Raw genomic sequence first — 25,140 nt, 5'->3', positions numbered from 1 at the left:
TTTCCTCAGTTTGATTCAGCACCTCCTCATTACTTGCATGATGTACCGTATAATCTGCAGCATTTTTCTTTAGCACCGAGTGTCTAATTCCTTTAGTATCATCTAATTTAATTCTGACATCATTCTATTATCTATGTTGTACTTCTGTCGATGTTCACCTTAAAATCTCTGTTTCAAGGCACTGTTCATTGTGTTCAACTGCTCTTTCAGATCCTTTGCTGTCTCTGACGGAATTACAGTATCATAGGTAGACCTCGAAAGTTTTTGTTTCTTCTCCCTGAACTTTACTCTCCTTCCAAATTCCTCCTTGGTTTTTACACGTCTATAAAGGCACTTTACGTTTTCTTGCTTTTCTTAAAAAATCTAATGTAATTTGCCCAGTTACATAAATTTCAGCTACAAGATGGTTCAATTCTAGTCACACACTGTGACAGAAGCCCACAAGATTTCCATTGATATTTAATCAGTAAGTTGGCATTTGTTCTTTGTGAGTTCATGCAAAGCTATTTTGAAATTCAGAAAAGCGTATAGCATTGTCACCTATGATCGTCTTACACCAGAACCTCAGCTTCATTTGGCCTCATTTATCCTTGGCGATTATAAAGTTTGATAAAGTATTGTGTGTATCGTGTCATTTTATTTTCTCTTCCAGTACCCAATTATCTCTTTCATATCTAATCATTATGCCCTTTATTCTGTGCTCACTACCATGATTGTTTTGTTTATTGATTTGAGTGTAATATCTACATAACCACCTATGTCGCATCTCTTTTGTGACATCTGTTGTCCCATCTTTTTCTTTAACTTTTCTACTTTGTGCTAATTTCATTTGTGAGCAACCAGTGGTATGTTGTTGCTGTTCAGTTAATTTTTTTCATTTCCATACTAAGTACAGTACTAATTAGTTATTGTTTGTGAAAACAGCTTACCATGCGTAAAAATTCTGTCCTCACCTGGAATGAAATTTGCTATATATGTGTGCCAATGGTCTCCAGGACTTGATTAACAGTACAGATATGTCAATAGTGCCTTGCACATGGAAGAGTCTAGAGATCCTAAGAAAACATTCTGTAGACCATAACATTGCTCTCACTATCTTGATATTCATCCAACAGTGGTTGCAGTGTCTTTATCCTTATATGTTTCTTGCAAGAAACATCAGTGTCAGCCCATGCAGAAAATATTACTTTTTGGAGAAGCCTACTAGATGTAGTCGTCACCATTAAAGTTTGTTGTTGTCATCTTCAGTTGGAAGAATAATGTGGGTCTCCACACTAGTCTGTCTTGTGCAAGTTTTTCATCTCTACATAACTACTGCAGCCTACATCCACGTGAACCTACTTACTGTATTCGAGCCTTGGCATCCTTCTACAGTTTTTACACCTAGCATCGAATTAATTATTCCTTGGTGCATCACAGGGTGTTCTGTCAGCCTATTCCTTCTTTTAATCAAACTGTACCATAATGCTCTTTTCTTCTCAGTTTTATTTCATATATTTTCGTCACTTGTCTGATCTTCCCATCTAATCTGTGGAATTCTTCTGTAGCACCATATTTTCAAAGCTTCTGTTCGCTTCTTGTCTGTGCTGTGTATTGTTCATTTTTCACTTCCATCTATGGCTACACTCTGAATAAATACTTTTAGAAAATGTTAACATACTTGCTTTTTCCAGAAAAGATCTTGTCACCATTGCAAGTCTTCATTTTATATCTTCTTTACACCTGTCATCATCAGTTATTCTGCTTCCCAAGCGGTAACCCCCAGCTTCTACTGTTAATGTCTCATTTCCTAATCTAATTTCTTGCCTGAGCTAATTTGACTACACTACACTACCTTTTTACTTTTGTTGCTGCTCATCTTATAACGTCTTTTCAAGATACTGTTCTTGTTCAGCTGATTTTTCAAGCCCATTGCATTTGGTGTTGAGAGAGTACTAGGCTTTTCTGAAATGAGGAGCTAGGTGTCCCTGGTACACTGTGGTTTAACATTAGAAAATAACTTTCTTTGCAGACTGTAGTAAAAAGTGTACTACAAAAAGTTTATCACACACCCTGACAATTGTTCTGAGAAGAATTCCATATATCTATTGTGCAAGATGACATTTATCTGAAATGATTGGATTTATATTGCTGCAACTTAAGAGTAATTCTTTTTGTGCTGATAATTTTACTGTTCACTTAGGAGCACCTCTGCTATACCACCAGTGAGCATGTTACCACATTCTAGTGTTTATTTCAGTTGATTCTTGCTTAAATTTCTGTTTTCCGCTGCATATATCATTTTCCATGTAGAAATATCCTGTGGAAATGGTTGTTTAACGTATTTAAGATCACTCAACACATAATGTTATATTTCATTTTTTATTCATGATGCCACATATGTGAGAACTTATTCCGTTTGCTCAGACCTTTGTTACAAGTTTGCATTGTGGTTCTGTGTCAATTTAGGAATATGTCACCTGCTCTTGCCCTTCATCTGCGGTGTGCAAGATAATGTATGGAGAAAAAGCAAGCTGAGTATCTCATGAACGATGCTTTCTAAATCTGTGTCGGTTTACGCATATAAGCTTTTGTTCCTTGAGGAAATTTATTATATTCGAACTTATAGCATGTTCAAGAACTCGCTAACTTTTGTGATTTTGGCTTGGAGCATGCTGTACCTGTACACATGATTTTTGAAATCTCCACATTGCATGCAAATGTTGCACGATGGTGGAATGATCACATTTCATCACATTTACCAGTTCTCGACTAAGTGATATGGATCATTGCGGATTAATGCATTTAAACAATCTTCATCGAGCCCCAAAGCTCTTCCTGAATATGAATAGTCACTAGTGTCCAAATGATTCTCCTTCCATTTTCTTGGCGTGCTGTGTCCCATGGCATTGTTCCCATATACAGCACAAATGTTTCTGCCTTTCTCTGCTGCCGTCACCCCTCTACCGAAATAGAACCGAAGAATATATTGCAAATGTTCAGATTTCTCCGCTTGGCACTCAATTTTCTAGCACACACAGCCCTACTCACTACCTCCAAATGACAAAATGACAATATGTAAACTCAAATAGTGTCAGTGAGTGACAAATAGTAAATGACAGCCGATAATAAACCCATAGCAACCGAAATACCAACATGCAAAACAGAAACGCTGTGAACTTTTGCACCAACTATTAAATGGTTTCATTACCCTTTTTGATTTAAATACATGCTACCATGTTTCCAGCCTGACAGTGAACACTTTCCCTTTTATGGCAGCTGAAGCAGTCCTCGCCAGAGGGTGGAGACTGGCTGACCGGCAGCAGCCGCACTGCTGAGGCCGGTGGCGACTACCGCGGCACCCCGGCTTCGGCGTACCAGCAGAACCTGGCGAACGGCAACCTACCTCCTGCTGCCACCTCCCCCACCGTGGGACCCGTGACGGGGGCGTACCGCCCGCCTGTGTCGCAGTCGCCCGCCACACCGGGCCCGCAGCAGCCCCAGTGGCATCAGCAGGCACCCCACCAGCACCCACCCCACACCCACAACATAAACACCAAGGTGGGTGGTGCTCTCTCTTCTCGTACTGTGCTGCTACCAGCTAGTCACAGATATACCTGTACAGCTGAATGTGCAGTGCGCTAGGTTTTAGAATGGAGGAGATGAGCCTGAATCTGTGTACTGGCGCCTTGGAAAATTTTAATGCACAAAAAGTTAAAATATGATTACACACAGTAAAAAGTTTACACAGTTCACAGACAGATGGTGACATTACTACTTTCCTCTCTTAGGTTAACTGGTGACTGTAGTGACAGAAAGTTAAAATAAAATAATAAAAGGAGATTAATGCTGTGTGTGAGGGGTGGGGATGTGCCCATGTGTGGGAGAGAGAGAGAAAGGGAGTGAGTGAGTGAGTGAGTGATTGAGTGACACTTTAATGTTGAGGGTTGCATATATTAGAAATCAAGGTGCTGCTGTTATGTCAGTGCTGTATCACCTTCCTTTCTGCCTGCTATAGTTCAGTGAGTATGATGAGTCTGACACCCAAACCTCCAGATGATGTCAGACATTCAGATCAGTACCAAATGTTGTGTGTTGATAAGAGTATCAACCAAAACACTGATTTAGTTTGTGCTTTGTGCTGTCGTTCAGTAGAAGATACGTAAACGGTAACTAAAAGTAACACCAGAACTATGGAGTATAGGCAAACCATATCTGTGAGTACTGAATATGAAGATCTGTGGTAGGTGAGTTGGTAGAGTGTCGGATTGCTGTGCTGAAGGTCCTGAGTTTGAAACCCACTGATGGTGATTTTTTTTGCAGATTATGTGTGAAATTCTATGGAAGAACATTTTTCCTCCATGTAAAAGGATGTTTTAGAGTTTGTAGCAATGTTCTTTTGGCAGGCTGCTTTTGCTTCATTTGTTGAAAATAGTAAAACCTACAGCGTACATTTGTGTAGATAACACCACATCTGTCTATACAAATTTACTTACTCCTGAAGCTATACAACTTCTTATCTCACTCAAACCACACACCACCACCTTTTACCTACTTCCTAAGATCCACAAACCCAATCATCCTGGCTGTCCAGTGGTTTCTGGCTTCAGAGAACCCAACAAATGTATATCTGCCTTAGTTGATAAACACCTGCGACCCATAGTACCCTCCTACAATAAAGATACCAACCATTTCCTAGAGTGTCTGAAACCTGTGCTCATCCCACTCCCACCTTACTTATCACCAGTGATGTCATCTCCCTGTATACCAACATCCCCCATGTACATGGTCTCTATGCTGCTGAACATTTCCTCAGTCAATGTCCACCTGATTCCAAGCCTATGACATCCTTCTTGCTCACCTTAGTCAACTTTATACTTGCCTACAATTACTTCACCTTTGAGGGGCAGACATACAAACAGATCAGGGATATGGGCATGGGAACTAGGATGGCTCCTTCCTGTGCCAACCTTTTCATGGGTCACTTGGAGGGCGCTTTCCTGGGATCCGTAAGCCTTCAGCCCCTAGTTCGGTTCAGACACATTAATGGCATCTTTGCCGTATGGACTGATGGTGAGACGGACCTGTTAAAATTCCTCAAATCTCTAAATACCTTCTCCCATTTAAACTTCACATGCTCCTGTTCCAAATCCCATGCCACTTTCCTTGATGTTGATCTCGTCCTCACTGAAGGCCAGCTACACACTTCCACCCACATCAAACCTACTAACAAACAACAGTACTTACAAGACTTGAGCACTTGCCTGCGAAAGGCAAATGTCCCGAGTTCGAGTCTTGGTCCGGCACACAGTTTTAATCTGTCAGGAAGTTTCATATCAGTGCATGCTCCACTGTAGAGTGAAAATTTCATTCTAGAAACAGTACTTACAGTTTGACAGTTGCCATCCTTTCCATGTCAAACGTTCCCTCACATACAGCCTTGGCATTTGAGGCAAACATATTTGTTCGGATGCAGGCTCTTTACAGCAAGACACCACCACTCTCGCTTCTGTCTTCACTAGCTGTAATTATTCCAACAGCCTAATTCAAAAGCAGATTACCCAGGCCATCACATCCAATGCTGGTACTGCTGATCCCTCCAAAAAACAACTTCAAAGCAGACACTTGTCGCCCAGTATTATCCTGGTCTGGATGTACCAATCAGCTACTTCAACAAGGCTTTGAAATGAGGTCATCTCTGTCTGATATTTTGCCCACCACACCTAGAATAGCTTTTCGTCGCAATCTTCACAACATCCTTGTCAGACCCAATGCTCCTTCTGCACCCATCTCCCTAACCTGTGGCTCCTACTGTGACTGTCTCCCGTGCAAGACTTGCGCTCTCGAAACGACACGTCATAAATCAGCTGTTATGCAAAAACTGTTCAGCCTTTTACATCAGGATGACTATCAGTCAGGATGAATGGGGATAGGCAGAGGGTGTTTACAGGCAACACACAATATCGTGTTGCAAAGCATGCTGTACAATATGACAGCCATGACCTTGGTGCCAGTTCCACTAAACGCTCCATCTGGATTCTTCCCCCAGACACCAGTTTCTCAGAACTCCGCAGGTGGGAACTAGCACTACAACAGGTCCTCGGTTCTCGCCATCCACCTGGCCTTAATTTATGTTAATTCCTTCCATATCAGCATTTATTCACAGTAATTACTTCTTTCTTCACTCCATTTTAGTTCCCTACATCTTTGATTTTCTGATTCATCTATTTTTTGCCGTCCCCATCTCCAACCTTTGTTAGGTACAATGCATTTAACTTTTCACTCTTATAACTCATGCACGATGTTTTAGCAGTAATCTCTGTCTTGCATATTACCCCGTCTTCCACCTTCAAGCTATCAGGTTTTCAAATCTCATCCGGTACAGTGCCCAACAATCAGTCGTTCCTTCTCATCACGTCCGATAAACATCTTCAGTCCTTTTCCTTCACCCCTCTTCCTTCCCCTTCAACTCATCTGCCAGAAGGAGCCACTGGCTTCGAAAGCTTAGTTAAATCCTTTTGTGTGTGTGTGTGTGTGCGTGTGTGTGTGTGTGTGTGTGTGTGTGTTCCCCTGCCGCTGCCTGGTAAGCAGATTTTTTATCTATCCGTTTATATTATGTTATCAATAATTGATTATTTTCTAAGTGCTAAATAGTAAGATCACCTAAATTTGCTGTCAGGAAATATATGTATCACAACAAAAAATGAATAGTTAAATAGTTATCTAACAGTGAAAAATTCAAGATGGAATAAGAGTAATAAGAAAATCTCAAACAGTGAAAAGTCCATGTTGGAATTTATTATGAAAAGGACAAGTTGCTTCTCACCATGATACCTATGGTATGGGGTTGGGACTGGTAGTGGCATAGGGATGGAGTAAGTTGTTGTGGAGGTTGAGTGTGTGGCAGAACACTGTTCTTGAATACGATGTACCTCATTCCTGGGCATTATAATAGATAATAAAAGCCCTGAGGAAAGAAGTGATTCAGTTGTTCCAGTCCAGGGTGGTATTTTTTAAACCACACACACACACACACACACACACACACACACACAAGCGTGCTTGGGTGCATACACACACACACACAGTCACGGTTGTTTTCAGGAACTAAGGACTGACTGCGACAGTGTCTGAGGTGAGCTGTGGTAGTGGGTGGTGGGTGCTCAGAAATGATATGGGGTGGAAAAAGATGCTAGTGCTGCCTGTAGGAACATGAGGGCAGAATAGGGCTGCTAAATGCTGCTGCAAGAGGCTGTGCTGAGGGAGGGGCGAAGGGGAGAGGAGAAAAGTATAGAAGGAGAAAGGGCCGTCACTGAAGTGGAGGTTTTACAGTACCATGACCAGACCTGGGTTAATGAAGAGCTGAGGGGATTGCTTTTGACTAAAACAGTCCCATTGAAACGGAGAGAATGGGGTACACAAATCTGGGCCTGCATATCAATAGAAGGGGGAAGGACAGATTAGCAGGGGGTAATGCAGACTGTACTACGTCACCACCTCTTGCACCATGTGCTTTGACTGGTCTGGCTCATCTACGGGTGCCAACCTGAAGTTGCAGATCTTGAGGACACAATTGCTGTTGACAAGTAGATTCCCCGGTTTTATATTGTGGTGCAAGATGCTTGCAGAATGCAGGTATTTCAGACCTGTAAAGATCTGGTAGTAGAAGACTCCGATGTTGTCAGCAGACAGGTACTGGGGAGATACTACTATTTTGTGTAGTTCACTCTACAGGAGTTCTGTGATCACATAGATTTCCTGGAAGAAGTCAAGGTGCGGCTGCTGGAGGATGTCCAACGTGGGCAGCACGTTCTCGTGCTTGAAGAAGCAGAGAATTTTGAGCTCCCAGAAGACGCACTTGGACGAGATGAGCGACTGGAAGACGTTGGGCAACTTCTTGAGCGCGACGCGTGGCCCGTCCCTAGAGTCCGTCACCGCCCAAACGACTCCGAAAGCTCCATAATTGATTTGTCTATCTGGTAGCATGTCCTGTGTGTGGGAATGTACAGGCGTTGCTCGCATTTGGTGAGAATGTTGTGGGTGGTGATAAGGCTGGTCAGCTGCTAATATGTCTTATTGGTCTCCTCCCCCGCCAGGCATGAGCGGCATCGACACAGACATGGACACCCTGGAGTATCTGCTAGGTGAAAATACAGCCATGAAGTTGTTATCGAACATGGGACAGAAATATCCGTTCTGAGGATGGTCTTCTGTCAGTTGTCTTCGTATGTCAATGAAATCCTTTAATCGCTCGAATAACTCCAGAATTAAATTCTTGAACAAATTTTTCTGTTCTTGATGTTATCAACTGGCGGAGAAAGAGAGAGAAGATTTTCGATATCACAGCCACATCTGAATAATATGCCGAGTCCTCAACGTTGTCTCCTTAAGTACAAAGACCTATGATTCCACGTAAATGACACAAATCGTGTTGCAGCAGGCTCTTTGTTGGAGGGCACTGGCACATAAAAGAAAATCCTGATGGATACTGTAGTCAGAGAGATACAGATTTTAGTGTAGAATCAGGTTACAGACAGACAGTATCAAAAGAAAGTAGTGCTGAACAGGACCGTAATATATGTAACAGTTTCCAGAAGAATAAAATTACTTTGTTTCTCCATAACATTACTGGGTTGGAAAACAACATACAGGAGCTTCTTGTATGTGTAGAAGATGTGGAAAAATCTGAAGTGATAGATGTTCTCTATCTCTCTGAACATTATGTAATCAGAGGGGTGGTGAAGTTAAACATCAGTGATAATATAGACCAGCATCATTTTTGTGTAAAGTTAACATGGAGAAAGGACATATGTGAAAGTTGGACACAAATTCAGAAATTTTGAAGCAAGTAGTTTGTGTGTCAGTCAGAACCTAGAAGCAAGTGCTTGTGAGCTCGTACTGCAGAATACTTCTGTGGAAATTGTAAGTTTGCAGAGCCCCTCTAGAGAGAAATACAGATGTATTATTGAGTTACCTGTCAGACAAGAAACATTTACGAATTTGAGGAGATTTCAGTTTAAATTTTAAAAGATACAGACAGTAAAAATGAGCTGTAATCATTATTCGGGCGTTTCAGTCTCAATTCATTAGTCAGTTTTCCTACTAGTGTGGAGCCAGATAGTAGGACACTGAAGGGATAACATTTTTATAGACAGTGCTCAGGCTGGAACAATTAACCCTTTCACTGCACATTTACTCTCAGTGGCTCCCGCCCTGTGCGCGATATTTTCACCCGGTGCATATATATATATGACTGTAGCAGTCTACCGTTATTATTGAGATAAAATTGTGACGCAAAAGCCAATATTGTCAGTGTAAATCTTTCCTTTTTTTTAATCTTTGTTCAGAAAGCCTTATTTTGTTCAAAAAAGGTACTTTATTAGGAGAAAAAAAAAATACAAAACATATTACATTAGTAATACTTCAAACATGAAGGCACATTACATTTTACACAAATGTATCTTGTGTCACTTCGTTTATCATGTTTTGCACATACAATACACCTTCTCTGGGCGGCCTTCTTCTTTGAAGTTCCTGGGATTAGCGAGATAAAGTGGCGCTCGGTTAGGCGTAAGGGATTGTCGCCATCAGCCGATCTCCTTCCATGACGTCCCTCTGTTTGTGGTTGGTGGTGAATCTCTAGGATCTCCTTGATAAGTTTCTGTTGAAAATCGGATACTGAAATATTTCGTCCCGTTTGAGTTTTATATAATGCATGCGCGTTGAGCAGAGACAGGTCCACCACATGAAAAAATACTTTTTTATACTGCTTTACAGTTTTTGTACACATTCTACTGAACTTAGCATCATGTCGCTCCTGTCGACGGCCCCCATGTTTTCAGTGTAGCTTACGATGCAAGCTGGTTTTGTTTCTGGTTCATTCGTGGTTCTGTCAATTTTGTCAGTCGCTGTAATGTCGGTTGTATGAAGAGTTGAAAGCATCCTCACTTCCCGCTTGTCCTACCACTTCAGAGCAAGACGTTTATCTGTTGACATAAACTCGATCTCGCCTTTTCTAAGTTTTTTTTTGATAAAACACGCATGCCTTTGCGGTTAGTTCTCACAGTTCCACTGACATTAAGTCACTCTGCCGTGCAAATAACAAAATAACGTTCGGCTAGTGTACCAATTGTCAACATATAATGTGTGACCTTTACCAAGGTAACGTTCAAGCAAAGTGAGAACAATGCTCCCAGGTATTCCAACATTTACACTGAAGTCAGTTTCTTTTTTTATGTCTGTTGCTGCACCCACATAAATAATAAAGTCGAGGATATAACCAGTTTCCCAATCACATAACACAAAAAAATTTACACCAGATCGGAGGCATTTGGAGGGAATGTACTGCTTGAAGAAGACACGACCTTTGAAGAGAACTAAACTTTCGTCAATGCACAAATTTTTAAAAGGATGGAAAGCACCTGGAAATACTTTTCTTAAGTGATCCACAATTCGGCGTAATTTCCAGATTTTGTCATCTCCAGGGTACTTACTGTTATCAGCAAAATGTAACATTCTAAGTAACAGAAGATATCTATCTCTCGGCATGATTTGCGCAAACATTGGAGTAGACAGTAACTGATCATTGGTCCAATAACTGTTTATTTCATTTTCTCTCACTTGAGCCATCAGGAAATTTACAGCAAGGAAACAGTAAACTTCGTCACTGTTTGTTTTTTTCCAACGTCGCAGTCTTGATTTTTCACTGGCATCATTTCAAAGGTGTTCATAATATAAATTACATTGCTCAGCTATGTAGCTCACAATTTCTTGGCCAAAAAAAAAGCTTGGAAGCAGTTGTATACAATACATAGATCATATAAATTGACGATTTTGCGATCGGAACCACTGTTATCGAAATTATACACTTTATGGTCCAAATCAGTCTATCCATCTAAAATCAACTGTTTCGTGTCTCTTAGGAGATTTTTCAGGCACACGCTCAGGCTCTTCTTCGGAATCTGAGAAAGAATCGACGATAACATCAAAATCTGGATCTGCATTTACAGGTTCAATGTTTGTTGGTTCACAAATATTTCTTATATTTGTGGTGACAGATTTATGTGCCAGCTCGTCGTCATCATTATCTGTCCACCCATAATCAGCTGGATTGGGCATGATGATGTCCTCGTCGTCACTTTGGTTTAGAATACTCAGCAGCTCATCGTCTGTAAACGGACGGTAACGTCGCGTCATTTTATTCGGTGATGCGGAAACGGCCGATCACAAACTAGGTAATATAGCGATACGAATGAACTCAGCAGAAAGAGTATTCAGCATTCAATAGTCGTTCAGGTATTTCCTAGTATTCCAACAATTAAACTGCATACTTGCGCAACAGTTACCTCCGACTCGCTGGCCCGATTGTCGGCGTTATACGTAACTATACGACTGTAGCAGGGAACCATTGTAAGTAATTTTTATAGCAAATAGTATATATATGTCTGGAGCACTGAAACGATTAGCGTATATTTACGTCTGGAGCAGTGAAAGGGTTAATGTGTACCCAGTTGTTAATGTACTACCTGATCATCGTGCACCATTAATGGAAATAAACAATATAACACCTGACAGCCCTGAGGCAGGTTCATACCAAAAGCAGTGAGGCTTATTAATGAGAACAGGGTATAGTGTTTTCAGAATAAGTTGAAAGAGATAGTAGGGGATTAGGTATGTATAGAAACAGATGCCGGGGTCAAATTCAGTTCATTCCACAGTAAATTTGTGTCATTATTTGAAAGCCTCTGTCCTAAAGAGATATCCAGAAAATCCATATAAAAGTAAGCCATGGTTACTAAGAGAATTAAAATCTTGTGTAAGAGGAAAAAGGAAGGGTATATAAAGGCTAGAATAAGTTAAGACCCAAGTTTCTTGTATACTACAAAAATTCACTTTCACAACCTTTGCAAAGATCTTCACGATAGTACCTTTGTATACACTAATGGCTCTGGGACTGACTGTGGCTGGATTGAAGAGTTTTTAGCAAACAGAACACAGCATGTTGTTATCAATGGAGAGACGTCTACAGACGTTAAAGTAACCTCTGGTGTGCCACAGGGGAGTGTTATGGGACCATTGCTTTTCACAATATATATAAATGACCTAGTAGATAGTTGGTTGCCAACAATGACCTCTACCCATATTAATTCACAGGAAGTATCTACTTCAACTTTGCGACAAGATAAACTACTTCTGACAGCAACAAACATGCCACCGCCAACCGTATTTAGCCTATCCTTTCGGAAAACCGTTAGATTTCGGCTGAGCTTATATCCAGCTTTAGTAGATAGTGTCGGAAGTTCCATGCGGCTTTTCGCGGATGATGCTGTAGTATACAGAGAAGTTGCAGCATTAGAAAATTGTAGCGAAATGCAGGAAGATCTGCAGCGGATAGGCACTTGGTGCAGGGAGTGGCAACTGACCCTTAACATAGACAAATGTAATGTATTGCGAATACATAGAAAGAAGGATCCTTTATTGTATGATTACATGATAGCGGAACAAACACTGGTAGAAGTTACTTCTGTAAAATATCTGGGAGTATGCGTGCGGAACGATTTGAAGTGGAATGATCATATAAAATTAATTGTTGGTAAGGTGGGTACCAGGTTGAGATTCATTGGGAGAGTCCTTAGAAAATGTAGTCCATCAACAAAGGAGGTGGCTTACAAAACACTCGTTCGACCTATACTTGAGTATTGCTCATCAATGTGGGATCCGTACCAAATCGGGTTGACGGAAGAGAGAGAGAAGATCCAAAGAAGAGCGGCGCGTTTCGTCACAGGGTTATTTGGTAACCGTGATAGCGTTACGGAGATGTTTAGCAAACTCAAGTGGCAGACTCTGCAAGAGAGGCGCTCTGCATTGCGGTGTAGCTTGCTGTTCAGGTTTCGAGAGGGTGCGTTTCTGGATGAGGTATTGAATATATTGCTTCCCCCTACTTATACCTCCCGAGGAGATCACGAATGTAAAATTAGAGAGATTCGAGCGCGCACGGAGGCTTTCAGATAGTCATTCCTCCCATGAACCATACGCTTCCCCCTACTTATACCTCCCGAGGAGATCACGAATGTAAAATTAGAGAGATTCGAGTGCGCACGGAGGCTTTCAGATAGTCGTTCCTCCCATGAACCATACGCGACTGGAACAGAAAAGGGAGGTAATGACAGTGGCACGTTAAGTGCCCTCCACCACACACCGTTGGGTGGCTTGCGGAGTATAAATGTAGATGTAGATCATTTGATAAGTGGTGCCATCCCACCTCTTTGTACACATTGTGTCCAGGTTTTAACAGTCCACCACTTCTTATGGAATGCCCATTTATTAACCGTTTATGTTCCAGTTTGGGTTTGCGGTCTGATTTATCAGCCATTTTAGCAAATGACACATGGGCTGCCGACCGCGTTTTACTTTTTATCCGCCAAAGCAATATGGCAAAGGCCATTTAATTTTTAGTTTTGGACCTCAGTTTCCGTATGGTGTATGTTTTAGCTCTTTCTCCATGTACCAGTTTTTAGCTGTCTTCTATTATGTCAATTGGGATTGTCGTATAGTCGTTTTTTAACTCCTCTCTGTCTTTGTGTTCTATAGTTTTGACCTGGTGTGTATGTGCCCAGTTGTTTTTTGCCCCCTAAAGCAAAACATAAACCAAAAAAATTCTACCAGACTATGAACTATTGTTTGTGCAGTGCCACTTATAGACGGGTTCCATTCCCGATGCCCAAATGCCCTTTGATTTTTCTTTGTTTTTCAGAGCCTGCCCTGACATGCTTTGTAATGCAAATTCTCCTAATGTCTTCCAGGTCTGGTGAATGTGATGGCTTGTGAGATCGCTCGACCCCAAGCCTTATTTAAATGGAAACCTCTGTCCCTATTTATTAGGTTTTCTGACTTTTTTTATTTTGATAGAGAAAGAGGTTGAGACTGAGACTGAGACTGGGGACGAGAATCCAGTAGTCGAGTATCTACCTTATGCCGGCCCATTATCTGGTAATATTGGTAGACTCCTACAGAAACGTGGGATACAGCATATTTCTGGCCCTTCAACTAAGATGAAAAGTCTCCTGTGTAAGGGCATACCACCTCCAATAGGTCCGTGGTTAGTAAACCAATGTTGTCCAAACCAAAGTTTCAGTTGAGAACAGATATACTTATCCTACTCCGTGCCCTGTGGGTTTTAATAACGTAAAACATGGCAGAGGTTTGTATAATTTGCTTTACTGACATCGCAGTGTTACCATTCAGAGTTTTCTTTTTTTCTTTTATTGACTTCACAGATGAATGAAAGCTTTCTGTTTTACAGGTCAGCCACTTGCCCCCCACGGACGGACGAACGTCGCACCACGCTGCTACCCCTAATGTCGGCGAGGCACAGCCGCACGCGGTGGCGGATCGTGACAGGAATCACAACCACAACCACGGCCACGTGCGGCCCGCGGTGGGGGGCAGCAGGGACCACTCGCCGCTCGGCCCGTCGCCCCAGCAGCAGCACCCGCCTCCGCCCCACCAGCCGCCCCCGCAGCAGCACTTACCGCCGGCACAGCCGCAGCTCCCGCCCACTGCTGCCACACCACAGCCGTCGTCTGGGGTCGCCCCCCAGGCTGCTGCTGCCGGCAGTGGGGGAGGAGCTAAGCCGCCACAGCACGAGCAACAGAGGCTCACCCACGAGCAGGTAATTTCGGTGAAGTGATACGACCTGTGTGTATTTGTGCCGCACGTGCTTCTAAACCCTCGTCTGGTAGGTCCCATGTTTGTGGAAGTCCCGTGTAAGAGACGTGTTCTGTGCACCCACTCCTTAGGTCCTACTCCAGTCCTGTTACAGGCATACCGTGTCTTGCCTGAGATTGGGGCTGCATGTGAAAAGGGTCGTGTCGTATACTAGCTATGTTGTAACTTTGCTATAGTCCTTCGTGTGGGCACAACCACCAAAAAATGGACTACCAGTGCCTGACTGTGGCTGAGTGCAGAATTGACTAGCCAGGGGTGGAACATGCTCCTGAGTGTAATGTACTCGACTTTTATGTCTGCTTGGTAACCTGTGCTTCCTGTATCCCCCCCTCCTATAGCAGTTTCTCTGAGTTACACGTATTGGAATTGTCCTAACACATCCTTCTATACCATTACCCTCATAGCCTGAGACTATGCTGATTTCTGTTCACACACACACACACCTCCAACCCTGAGTAGATACAGGAACCTTTGGTATAACAGTTGTAAATTGTCGTAGCTGTGTTGGGAAACCAGAGCTCCAAGTGCTAATAGAAAGCACTGATCCTCAAATCGTTATAGGCGCTGAAAGCCCACTAAAGCTGGATATAAGCTCAGCTGAAATCTAACGGTGTTCCGAAAGGATAGGCTAAATACGGTTGGCGGTGGCATGTTTGTTGCTGTCAGAAGTAGTTTATCTAGTCGCAAAGTTGAAGTAGATACTTCCTGTGAATTAATATGGGTAGAGGTCATTGTTGGCAACCAGAAAAAAATAATAATTGGATCCTTTTACCGACCTCCCAATTCAGATGATACAGTTGTTGAAAGTTTCAAAGAAAACTTGAGTTTGATTTCAAATATGTACCCGACTCATACGATAATAATTGGTGGTGACTTTGATTTACCCTTGATATGTTGGTGAAAATACATGTTTAATTCTGGAGGTACGCATAAAATATCATCTGAAATTGTGCTAAATGCATTCTCTGAAAATTATTTCTAGCAGTTCACACGGATAGTAAACGGTTGTGAAAACACACTTGACCTCTTTAGCAACAAATAATCCTGAGTTAATAACAAGCACAAAACCGATTCAGGGATTAGTGAACACAGAGTTGTCATAGCGAGAATGAATATTGTAATCCCCAAATCTTCAAAAAACAAGCAAAAAATATACTTATTCAAAATAGCAGATAAAAATTCACTTGACTCCTTCCTAAGAGACAATCTCCACTCATCCCAAATTAATAATATAAATGCAGACCAGATGTCGCTTGAATTCAAAGAAATAGTATTGGCTGCAATTGAGAGATTTACACCAAATAAATGAACGAACGACGGAGCTGATCCTCATTGGTACACAAAAAGGGTTAGAACACTGTTGCAGAAACAACGAAACAAACATGCCAAATTTATCCCCAAGATTGGTAATCTTTTACAGAAGCTTGAAATTTAGCATGGACTTCAATGCAAGAGGCCTATAACAGTCTCCACAATGAAACTTTGTCTCGAAACCTGGCAGAAAATCCAAAGAAATTCTGGTTGTATGTGAAGTATGTTAGTGGCAAGAAACAATCAATGCCTTCTCTGCTCGATAGCAATGGAGATAGTATCGAAGACAGTGCTGCCAAAGCAGAGTTACTAAACACAGCATTCCGAAATGCCTTCACAGAAGAAGATGAAGTAAATATTCCAGAATTCGAATCGAGAACAGCTGCCAACATGAGTAACATAGAAGAAAATATCCTCGGAGTAGTGAAGCAACTTAAATCACTTAATAAAAGCAAGTGTTCAGGTCCAGACTGTATACCAGTTAGGATCCTTTAGGAGTATGCTGATGCAGTAGCTCCATACTTAACAATCATATACACCCATTTGCTCGATGAAAGATCCGTACCCAAAGACCGGAAAGTTGCACAGGTCACACCAATATTCAAGAAAGGTAGTAGGAGTAATCCACTAAATTTCAGGCCCATATCATTAATGTCGATATGCAGCAGGATTTTAGAACATATATTGTGTTCAAACATTATGAATTACCTTGAAGAATATGGTCTATTGACACACAGTCAATATGATTTAGAGAATATTGTTCCTGTGAAACACAACTAGCTCTTTATTTACATGAAGTGTTGAGTGCTATTGACAAGGGATTTCAGATTGATTCCGTATTTCTGGATTTCCGGAAGGCTTTTGACACTGTACCACACAAGCTTCTCCTAGTGAAATTGCGTGCTTATGGAATATCATCCCAGTTATGTGACTGGATTTGTGATTTGCTGTCAGAGGGGTCACAGTTCATAGTAATTGACGGAAAGTCATCGAGTAAAACAGAAGTGATTTCTGGCATTCCCCAAGGTAGTGTTATAGGCCCTTTGCTGTTCCTTATCTATATAAATGATTTTGGAGACAATCTGAGCATCCATCTTGCAGGTGATGCTGTCGTTTTTCGACTAATAAAGTCATCAGAAGATCAAAACAAACTGCAAAACGATTTAGAAAAGACAGCTGAATGATGTGAATAGTGGCAGTTGACCCTAAATAACGAAAAGTGTAAGGTCTTCCACATGAGTGCTAAAAGGAACACGTTAAACTTCGGTTACATGATAAATCAGTGTAATCTACACTATGCTTGTCTGTCATCTTTTGGAATAATGCTGCATGGTGTGGGATCCTTACCAGATAGGACTGCCGGAGTACATCGAAAAAGTTCAAAGAAAGGCAGCATGTTTTGTATTGTCGCGAAATATGGGAGAGAGTGTCACAGAGATGATACAGGATTTGGGCTGGAAATCATTAAAAGAAAGACGTTTTTCGTTGGCGACAGAATCGTCTCACGCAATTCCAGGTACCAACTTTCTCCTCTGAATGCGAAAATATTTTGTTGACACCAACCTACATAGGGCGGAATGATCACCACGATAAAATATGGGAAATCAGAGCTTGTATGGAAAGACATAGGTGTTTATTCTTTCCGTGCACTATACGAGATTGGAATAATAGAGAATTGTGGAGGTGGTTCGATGAACCCTCTGCCAGGCACTTGAATGTGATTTGCAGAGTATCCATGTAGAGGTAGATGTAGATGCCCCCACCCCATCACTCCATTAATTTACTCTCTCAGGGTGACATTTCATAGATAACTGCAGTCTCAGTGACTGTATGGATAAGATTCCATCCTCTTAACTGATTTTACATTTGATAAAAACTTATAGTTCTGTGGATAAAACTTCAATTTATTGAATGCACCTCCAAAGTTGTTGTTACACTCCAAGTCTGTCCACCTTCAGTTATTGGTGGGGATATAAATTCTGAATGTGTGTAACAAACATTATTACCATTGAGGTGGTGCCATGGTTAAAGCACTGGACCTTTCTTCTGTAGCAGTGGAGCTCAGATCCCTATCTAGTCATTTTGCTATAGACTTTTAGTGGTATCACTAACTTGATGTCAGGCCATTACCTTTGAAAAGGATACTGAGGTTTTCTTTCATTATCTTTGTTCTATCTGAATTTGTGCTTCATCTTTAATGCCCTCAGTATTCAATGTTAACCGTATTTTTCTGTGGAAAGTCCCGTTCTATTCCTTCTACCACCTGAGATTGTTTTCAGGTAGACAGGTGTGGAGCATGGCCTACTGAGCCTCTTGAGACCAGATGAGGAGCTGCAAAAGTAGCAGCATTTCCAGGATTCATCTACTGGCAATAAATACTGGAGGGTTTGGTGACATGCTGATCACCTGCTCCACTATTGAAGATCGCTCCTTGTACTGCATTTTAGGCAGCAGTTGTCCACTTGTAATAGGTCTAACACCTAGTCCCTGAGTAGTGTTCATGTTTACCTTAAGTTTCACTTTTTTATGTTGTTAAACCTTTTGGATCATTTCCTTTCTTCATTATATCTTAATTTTTATATAGGCAATGTATTTAATTGCTAGCCAATATTGTATCTAATATCTGATTCAAGAAAAATGTAGAAGTTTGTAAATGATGCAATGTTCTTGCCTTTGCCTGTACCAATTTTATTTATAATAATTGAGCTGTTGACATAATCATTATTTGAAATCTAACCAAAAGTGGTATAAACCACTCTCCACATCATGTACCTACAATTGCAAAGGAAAGAGAGTTATCTTTTTTCGCAGTTGTGGGTGCAAATTTGTATCTCCATGATTTTTAAAATTATTATTATTTTTAATACTGTTTTTACTATTTATTGATTGCTATTCAGCATAATTTAGTGTATAAAAGCTAATGTCAGGTGTTATTCTCATTTTGTCACAGTTCAGAGCTGCTCTTCAAATGGTGGTGAGCCCTGGTGACCCACGTGAAAACCTGGAGCAGTTCACCAAAATTGGTGAAGGCTCTACAGGAACTGTGTGCATTGCTGTGGAGAAGTCGACAGGCCGCCAGGTTGCTGTCAAAAAGATGGATCTCCGGAAACAGCAGCGGCGGGAACTTCTATTCAATGAGGCAAGTTTTTGTGTATTTTGTTTGTTGGATGGTATTGATATTTGTCATCATCATCATCATCATCATCATCATCATCATCAGCTGCAGCAGCAGCTGATATTTAACATCCACAATTGAATAAAGGCCTGCTCCGTGCATTGCATTCCTCAGCCATACACAGCCATGTTACTCCTGCATGCCCCCTACCCAACTTCCATCATTTCATTGCTTTGGTCTTATCTTCTGCAATCCAGCGAAAAGATTCCTTGATCCATTGATCACCTATTTGGCTGGCTAGTACATTTGAGTTGTATTTGAGAAGACAACAATTTAAATTTCCTTCAGGCCGTCCGGATTTGTGTTTTTCATTGATTTCCCTAAATTGCTTAAATCAGCTGGTGGAATGCTTCATTTAAAAAGAACACGGCCAACATCCTTTCTCATCTGAACTTGTGTTTCAAAGCCTTTAATGACCATGTGATCGGAGGGACATTAAATCCTAACCTTCCTTTCTTCCTACTTTGATGTAAATTTTGGAGCACTTACAACTATGAGGTCTTTTCAAAGAAATTCCAGAACTTTGTCCACAACATTTTTCTACACTTACCTTTTATGTATTGTGCATGGTCTCCTTCAAAATACTCTCCTCCACTATTGATACACTGCTCCCAATGCCGTTTCCCCTTCTGGAAACAGTCTTGGTACATATGCTTCTTGCTGGATTGCATGAAGTGCTATCTACAAATTTCAATGGGATCTTCAGCTTTGGAAACAAAAAAAAATGGGGGGGGGGGGCAGGTCTGGAGAGTACAGAGAATGAGACAGTGTAGTGATTTCATTTTTTGTGCAAGAGACATGCACCAACAGGGATGAATGCATGGGTGAGTTATTGTGATGCAAGAGCCATGAATTGCTTTGACACATTTCAGGCCCTTTCCTTCTCACATTTTCTCACAGGCATCGCAACATGTCCTGATAAAAGTTTGTCCCTGTGACATGAATTCATGATGAACTGATCCTTCAAAGTTAAAGAAAATTATCAGCTTTGATATTTGACCTTGGTCTCAACATCGTAACCATAGACACACGTCTCATCACCAGTTATGATTCTCTTAAGGAACATCTCATTCTCATTTGTGATATCCAAAAGCTCTTCACAGATTGCGAGGCAAAGATCTTTCTGGTCTTGACTCATGAGGTGTGGGACAAACTCAGCGACAAGACTATGCATTCCACGATGCGGTGTCACGATTTCATGACATGATCCAACTGAATTCTTTTGAAATGTCTTGGACAGTCTGTCTTCGATTGGCACTCACAATCTCATTGACATTCCTGACATGAGCGTTGTAAGTAGACATCGAAGGGCATCCTGAATGAGTGTCATCTTTAACTTCCGCCCAGCCATTTTTAAATCATGTGAACCATTTGTAACACTGAGTACAGCTTAACTCATCACTCGAGGCTTCCTGCATCATTTGATGTATCTTTGTAAAGGTTTTCTTGAGTTTCATACAAAATTTAATTCAGATGCGTTGCTTGTCTAACTCTGCCACTTTGAAATTTGCAGACTGTGTGACACAATGTTCTACTTGATATAGCACTGAACAATAAGTAATAAAAGACCTGCAAAGATGAAAGATCCATTAGTTACATATTAAACACAGGCTTCTGCAGCGATGCCATTCACATTTTGTTCCAACATACCATTGGCACAAGATTATGAATGTTCCAGAATTTTTTGAATAGACCTAACATTTCTTCCATTGTAGTTTGTACCCTCTGGTCCATTTATTTGTTTTCTTGCCATTACTATTAATTTGTGTCACAGATCTCTCAATTTACAATATAGTTATTGCAGTATTGAGACAGAAATTGCTGTAGTCTCATGCTTCTTATATTGGTTTATTATTTTTTACAACATGAATCAGTGAAATGGGAGACTTGATTTTATCTGATTTTGTCAGGGAAGCAAAAACAACATTGGTCAAGCCCATTGCTGCCCGCACCGAAACAGAGTTTATTGTGTCGGTATCGTTCTCTGTGCCTCTAGTAAAGCCAACTAATGCCTTTGAACAGTGCAAGGAGATCATTTACCAGTGCTTTGCTATATACAATTTCTACAGGTCTGGTTGATCTGAATATTTTGTCTTTTAATCTCCAATGCCTTGCATTCAAAGACCAAATGTGATGTGGTTTCATCGCCCACACCACTCATCTTACTTTTATCTCCTACTATTATCTCCATTGTATGTAGGTGTTTTTTGAAATTCCGCAACTTAAGCAAATGTAATTTCTCTCGAACTGCTTTGCACACCTGAATGACTTTATGACACCAAACGTTCTATCTATCTTAACGGCCGGATACTGGTTGGTGAATTCAGCGATTGGATCATTATCACACGAAGCCATCTTGGTGATAGATTCGGTAACAGGTTTAAAAGTTTCGCGATCGATATGCCCCAACTTAAGCAAACATAATTTCTCTCGAACTGCTTTGCGCGCCTGAATGACTTTATGCTTTGTCGACATCTCAAAGGATACTAATCAGGGCTCTGAATATCACGAGGTTTTATATATGCTTTGTTGTTATTCTTCCTCTTGTTTCCTACAGCACCTTTTGAATAACAACCACCTCGGCTTGTATCTTCCCCTCAATGGCACTAATTCTATTCTCTATCCGGTTTTGGTTAAGTGCAAGAAGTTTCTGAGTGTTCTTTAATTCCCTTACAACTTTAGCGAATCTCGCCTCAAGATTCTTAAATTTGATATCAGTGTACATGGACGCATTCTGTCTTTGCACACCTAACCTCTGTCATGTCAATAGTCCAACAATGAGTTTCAGTTCTCTCCTGCTCAAGCCCAGGATTGAGAAACTTCTCCTAGAACATGGCTTCGGCACCAATACCTTGCCATATTTTTGCTTATGAATCTTAGCCCAATATTCTACATGCTTTCTCATTGTCCAGTCTCTTATTTTGATCATTGCCTTGGTGATTATCAGGACAGGTTCCGGTCCAATAAATGGTGTCATTGCCCCTATCCTGTCTAACCTATCGGCTTGCTCATTACCACTAATCTCAGAGTGACTAGGGATCCACAATAGGTTTACCCTATTGCTTTCTCCTAGCTCCACAAGGACTTTGTGGCATTCTGCCACAATCTTTGATCTTGTTGCAGAGGCTGCCAGTGTTTTCAGGGCTGCTTGGCTGTCTGAATAAATGAAAATGCTACAACCTCTATAGCACCTCCACAAATTCTCCTCCACACACACCCTGATAGCAGATATTTCTGCTTGAAACACAGTGGCCATCTTCCCTCGAGAGATTGCACTCTTCAGCCTTGGCTGCACTCTGTATACCCCAGCCCCCACATCTTGGTCTGTTTTCAAACTGTCAGTGAACCGGACTATGTCCCCAGTATGGTGTCAAAATTTGTTCTCCCAGATCTCTCTACTTCCAGTTACTACATTGAAAGGCTTGTTGAAGCAGCTGGGAGTTATTATATAGTCAGCTGGCATTTCCCCAACCATACCTATGTCTACCTCACTCTGTATTTTAGTGTAAGATCCTGGATACCCCAGTGAGTTACAGTTTTTAGATACATTTTTAAATGCTCTCAGTTTTTTGACTTACCTATCATAGACAGTTTCATTTTCAAATTTGCTGTGGCATTACTGCATGCAAGAATTGTCACTCTTTCTTTGCTACGTTTTTTTAGCCTGGCACTGCCTATTCGGCCTTTGATGCTAATGTTTTTTCCGGTAACATTTTGTAATTGAGACCAGCCTCATCGCAGTTAAAAATTTGATCGCCTGTTAAGTTTTCCTTGTCCAATACCTTGTGAAGTTCATTCCTAAACAATTGAACAGCTTCAAAATTTGCTGAAAGCTTTTCACCACAGACATTAAGTTGCTGAACTCCATGTCTTTTTCTTCCATCTATCGAGCCAGCCTACACTAGCTGTGAAATCAGGTTCACCTCCGTTTAGTTTGTTACGAAACTTTAAGGCTTTTTCCTGCAAAATAGGTCCCAACATGGGTACACTTTTATCTCTGTGCTGAGTAAACGATAGGAACAAAGCTTCACTTACTTTTTCATAATCACATTTTTTCTTGGTTTTCTGATCTTCCAAAACAGCCGAGGTTGCTTGTTGAGAACACCACTTCTCAATTTCATTGTGGTTCCTTTTCCAGCCTCCAACTGTTGTTTTCCCGACGTTATAATCTTGCGCCACTTTTAATAAAGTTTCACCATTGTCTATTCTTTTTAAAGCTAAAGTTTTTCTTCCATTGAAACGACCACATTTTTCCATTTTGAAGCCATCACCACACATTTTTACAATAAAAAAAGTGCAACATGTCCACTGCACTACAGATCTAAGTTAGCACGAAGATCGGATAATCGAGACTTTACTGTACAAATTTTTTATCCTTCTTTTTTGTTGTTAGTTGTAGGCTCAGAGTCAATTTTGAAATGAAACTTGTTTTACTGATCTCGAGGATGTCGGCTTCATTTTGTTAAATAATATGATCGATCACTGGTGGATCTGTTGTTGAAGAGCTGTATTTTAAGTCATTTCACTTCACAATACAAATTACACTCAACCACCATGCTAACACAACACACACAACTTATACTCCACCCTCGCACTTCAAACGTATACTACGAACTGCCCAAAGACAAAGATTTACCTCTAACAAGAAAATACTAATATGAATCGATCTATTTGTGCAAAATCATCTTTGAAACATGCATTTCAAAAATAAAGTACAAATAATTGTTCATCACTGTTTATCTTTTTAAGAAGTCCATAATCATCTGACTGACTGACTGACATAATCATCGTCGTAATTACATTAAATGTTTATATATGTTGAGGTTTATACATTCTCATGTAGCTGTATGGTAGTGGATTTCTGTGCCTTGAAACTTCAACTTGGGAGTGGGTCACTTCATATGATGCAAGATTGGTTAGTACATTTATCTCACCATAACCAGTTTTATTACCGATGCAGTAGTACAACTACTGCCAGGACCAACCAGTTCATAGTCAGTTTTATTTACAACACTCAAATCATTTGAATACTATTTGACATATTAAACTGTTATTTCTTAGGTAACCTATAAGACATTACCAGGGGCAGATGTGGACTCTGACCACAACTTATTGGTTATGAATTGCATATTGAAACTGAAGAAACTGCAAAAAGGAAGGAATTTAAGGAGATGGGACCTGAATAAACTGAAAGAACCAGAGGTTGTTGAGAGTTTCAGAGAGAGCATTAGGGAATGATTGACAGGAAGAGGGGAAAGAAATATGGTAGAAGAAGAATGGGTAGCTATGAGAGACGAAATAGTGAAGGCAGCAGATGATCAAGTAAGGATCAAGTAGGTAAAAAGATGAGGGCTAGTAGAAATCTTTGGGTAACAGAAGAGATATTGAATGTAATTGATGAAAGGAGAAAATATAAAAATGCAGTAAATGAAGCAGGCAAAAATGAATACAAATATCTCAAAAATGAAATCGATAGGAAGTGCAAAATGGCAAAGCAGGGATGGCTAGAGGACAAATCTAAGGATTTAGAGGCATAAATCACTAGGTGTAAGATAGGTACTGCCTACAGGAGAGACCTTTAGAGAAGAGAGATTCACTTCTATGAATATCAAGAGCTCAGATGGAAAAAGAGTTCTAGGCAAAGAAGGGAAGGCAGAAAGGTGGGAGGAGTATATAGAGGGTCTATACAAGGGTGATGTACTTGAGGGAAATATTATGGATATGAAAGAGGACATAGATGAAGATGAAATGGGAGATATGATACTGCGTGAAGAATTTGACAGAGCACTGAAAGACTGAAGTCGAAACAAGGCCCTGGGAGTAGACAACATTCCATTAGAACTACTGATAGCATTGGGAGAGCCAGCCCTGACAAAACTCTACCATCCTGTGAGCAAGAGTATGAGACAGGTGAAATAGTCTGACTTCAAGAAGAATATAATAATTCC

At 40.8% G+C, this 25,140-nt stretch overlaps 1 protein-coding gene across 1 annotated transcript in view; it reads left to right on the top strand.

Annotated features, from left to right (window-relative positions):
* The window catches only part of LOC126106318 (serine/threonine-protein kinase PAK mbt), a 120,421-nt gene that overhangs the window by 60,457 nt on the left and 34,824 nt on the right, over positions 1-25,140 (top strand). Inside the window, exons 3-5 of the mRNA XM_049912553.1 lie at positions 3,259-3,540; positions 14,282-14,650; positions 18,968-19,156. Of these exons, the coding sequence (XP_049768510.1) occupies positions 3,259-3,540; positions 14,282-14,650; positions 18,968-19,156 (840 nt within the window). The remainder of the gene's footprint in view (positions 1-3,258; positions 3,541-14,281; positions 14,651-18,967; positions 19,157-25,140) is intronic.

The sequence above is a fragment of the Schistocerca cancellata genome, chromosome 10 (assembly GCF_023864275.1).
Source record: "Schistocerca cancellata isolate TAMUIC-IGC-003103 chromosome 10, iqSchCanc2.1, whole genome shotgun sequence".
Classification (NCBI taxonomy): Eukaryota; Metazoa; Arthropoda; class Insecta; order Orthoptera; family Acrididae; genus Schistocerca; species Schistocerca cancellata.
This window is presented reverse-complemented; position numbering and strand designations above follow the sequence as displayed.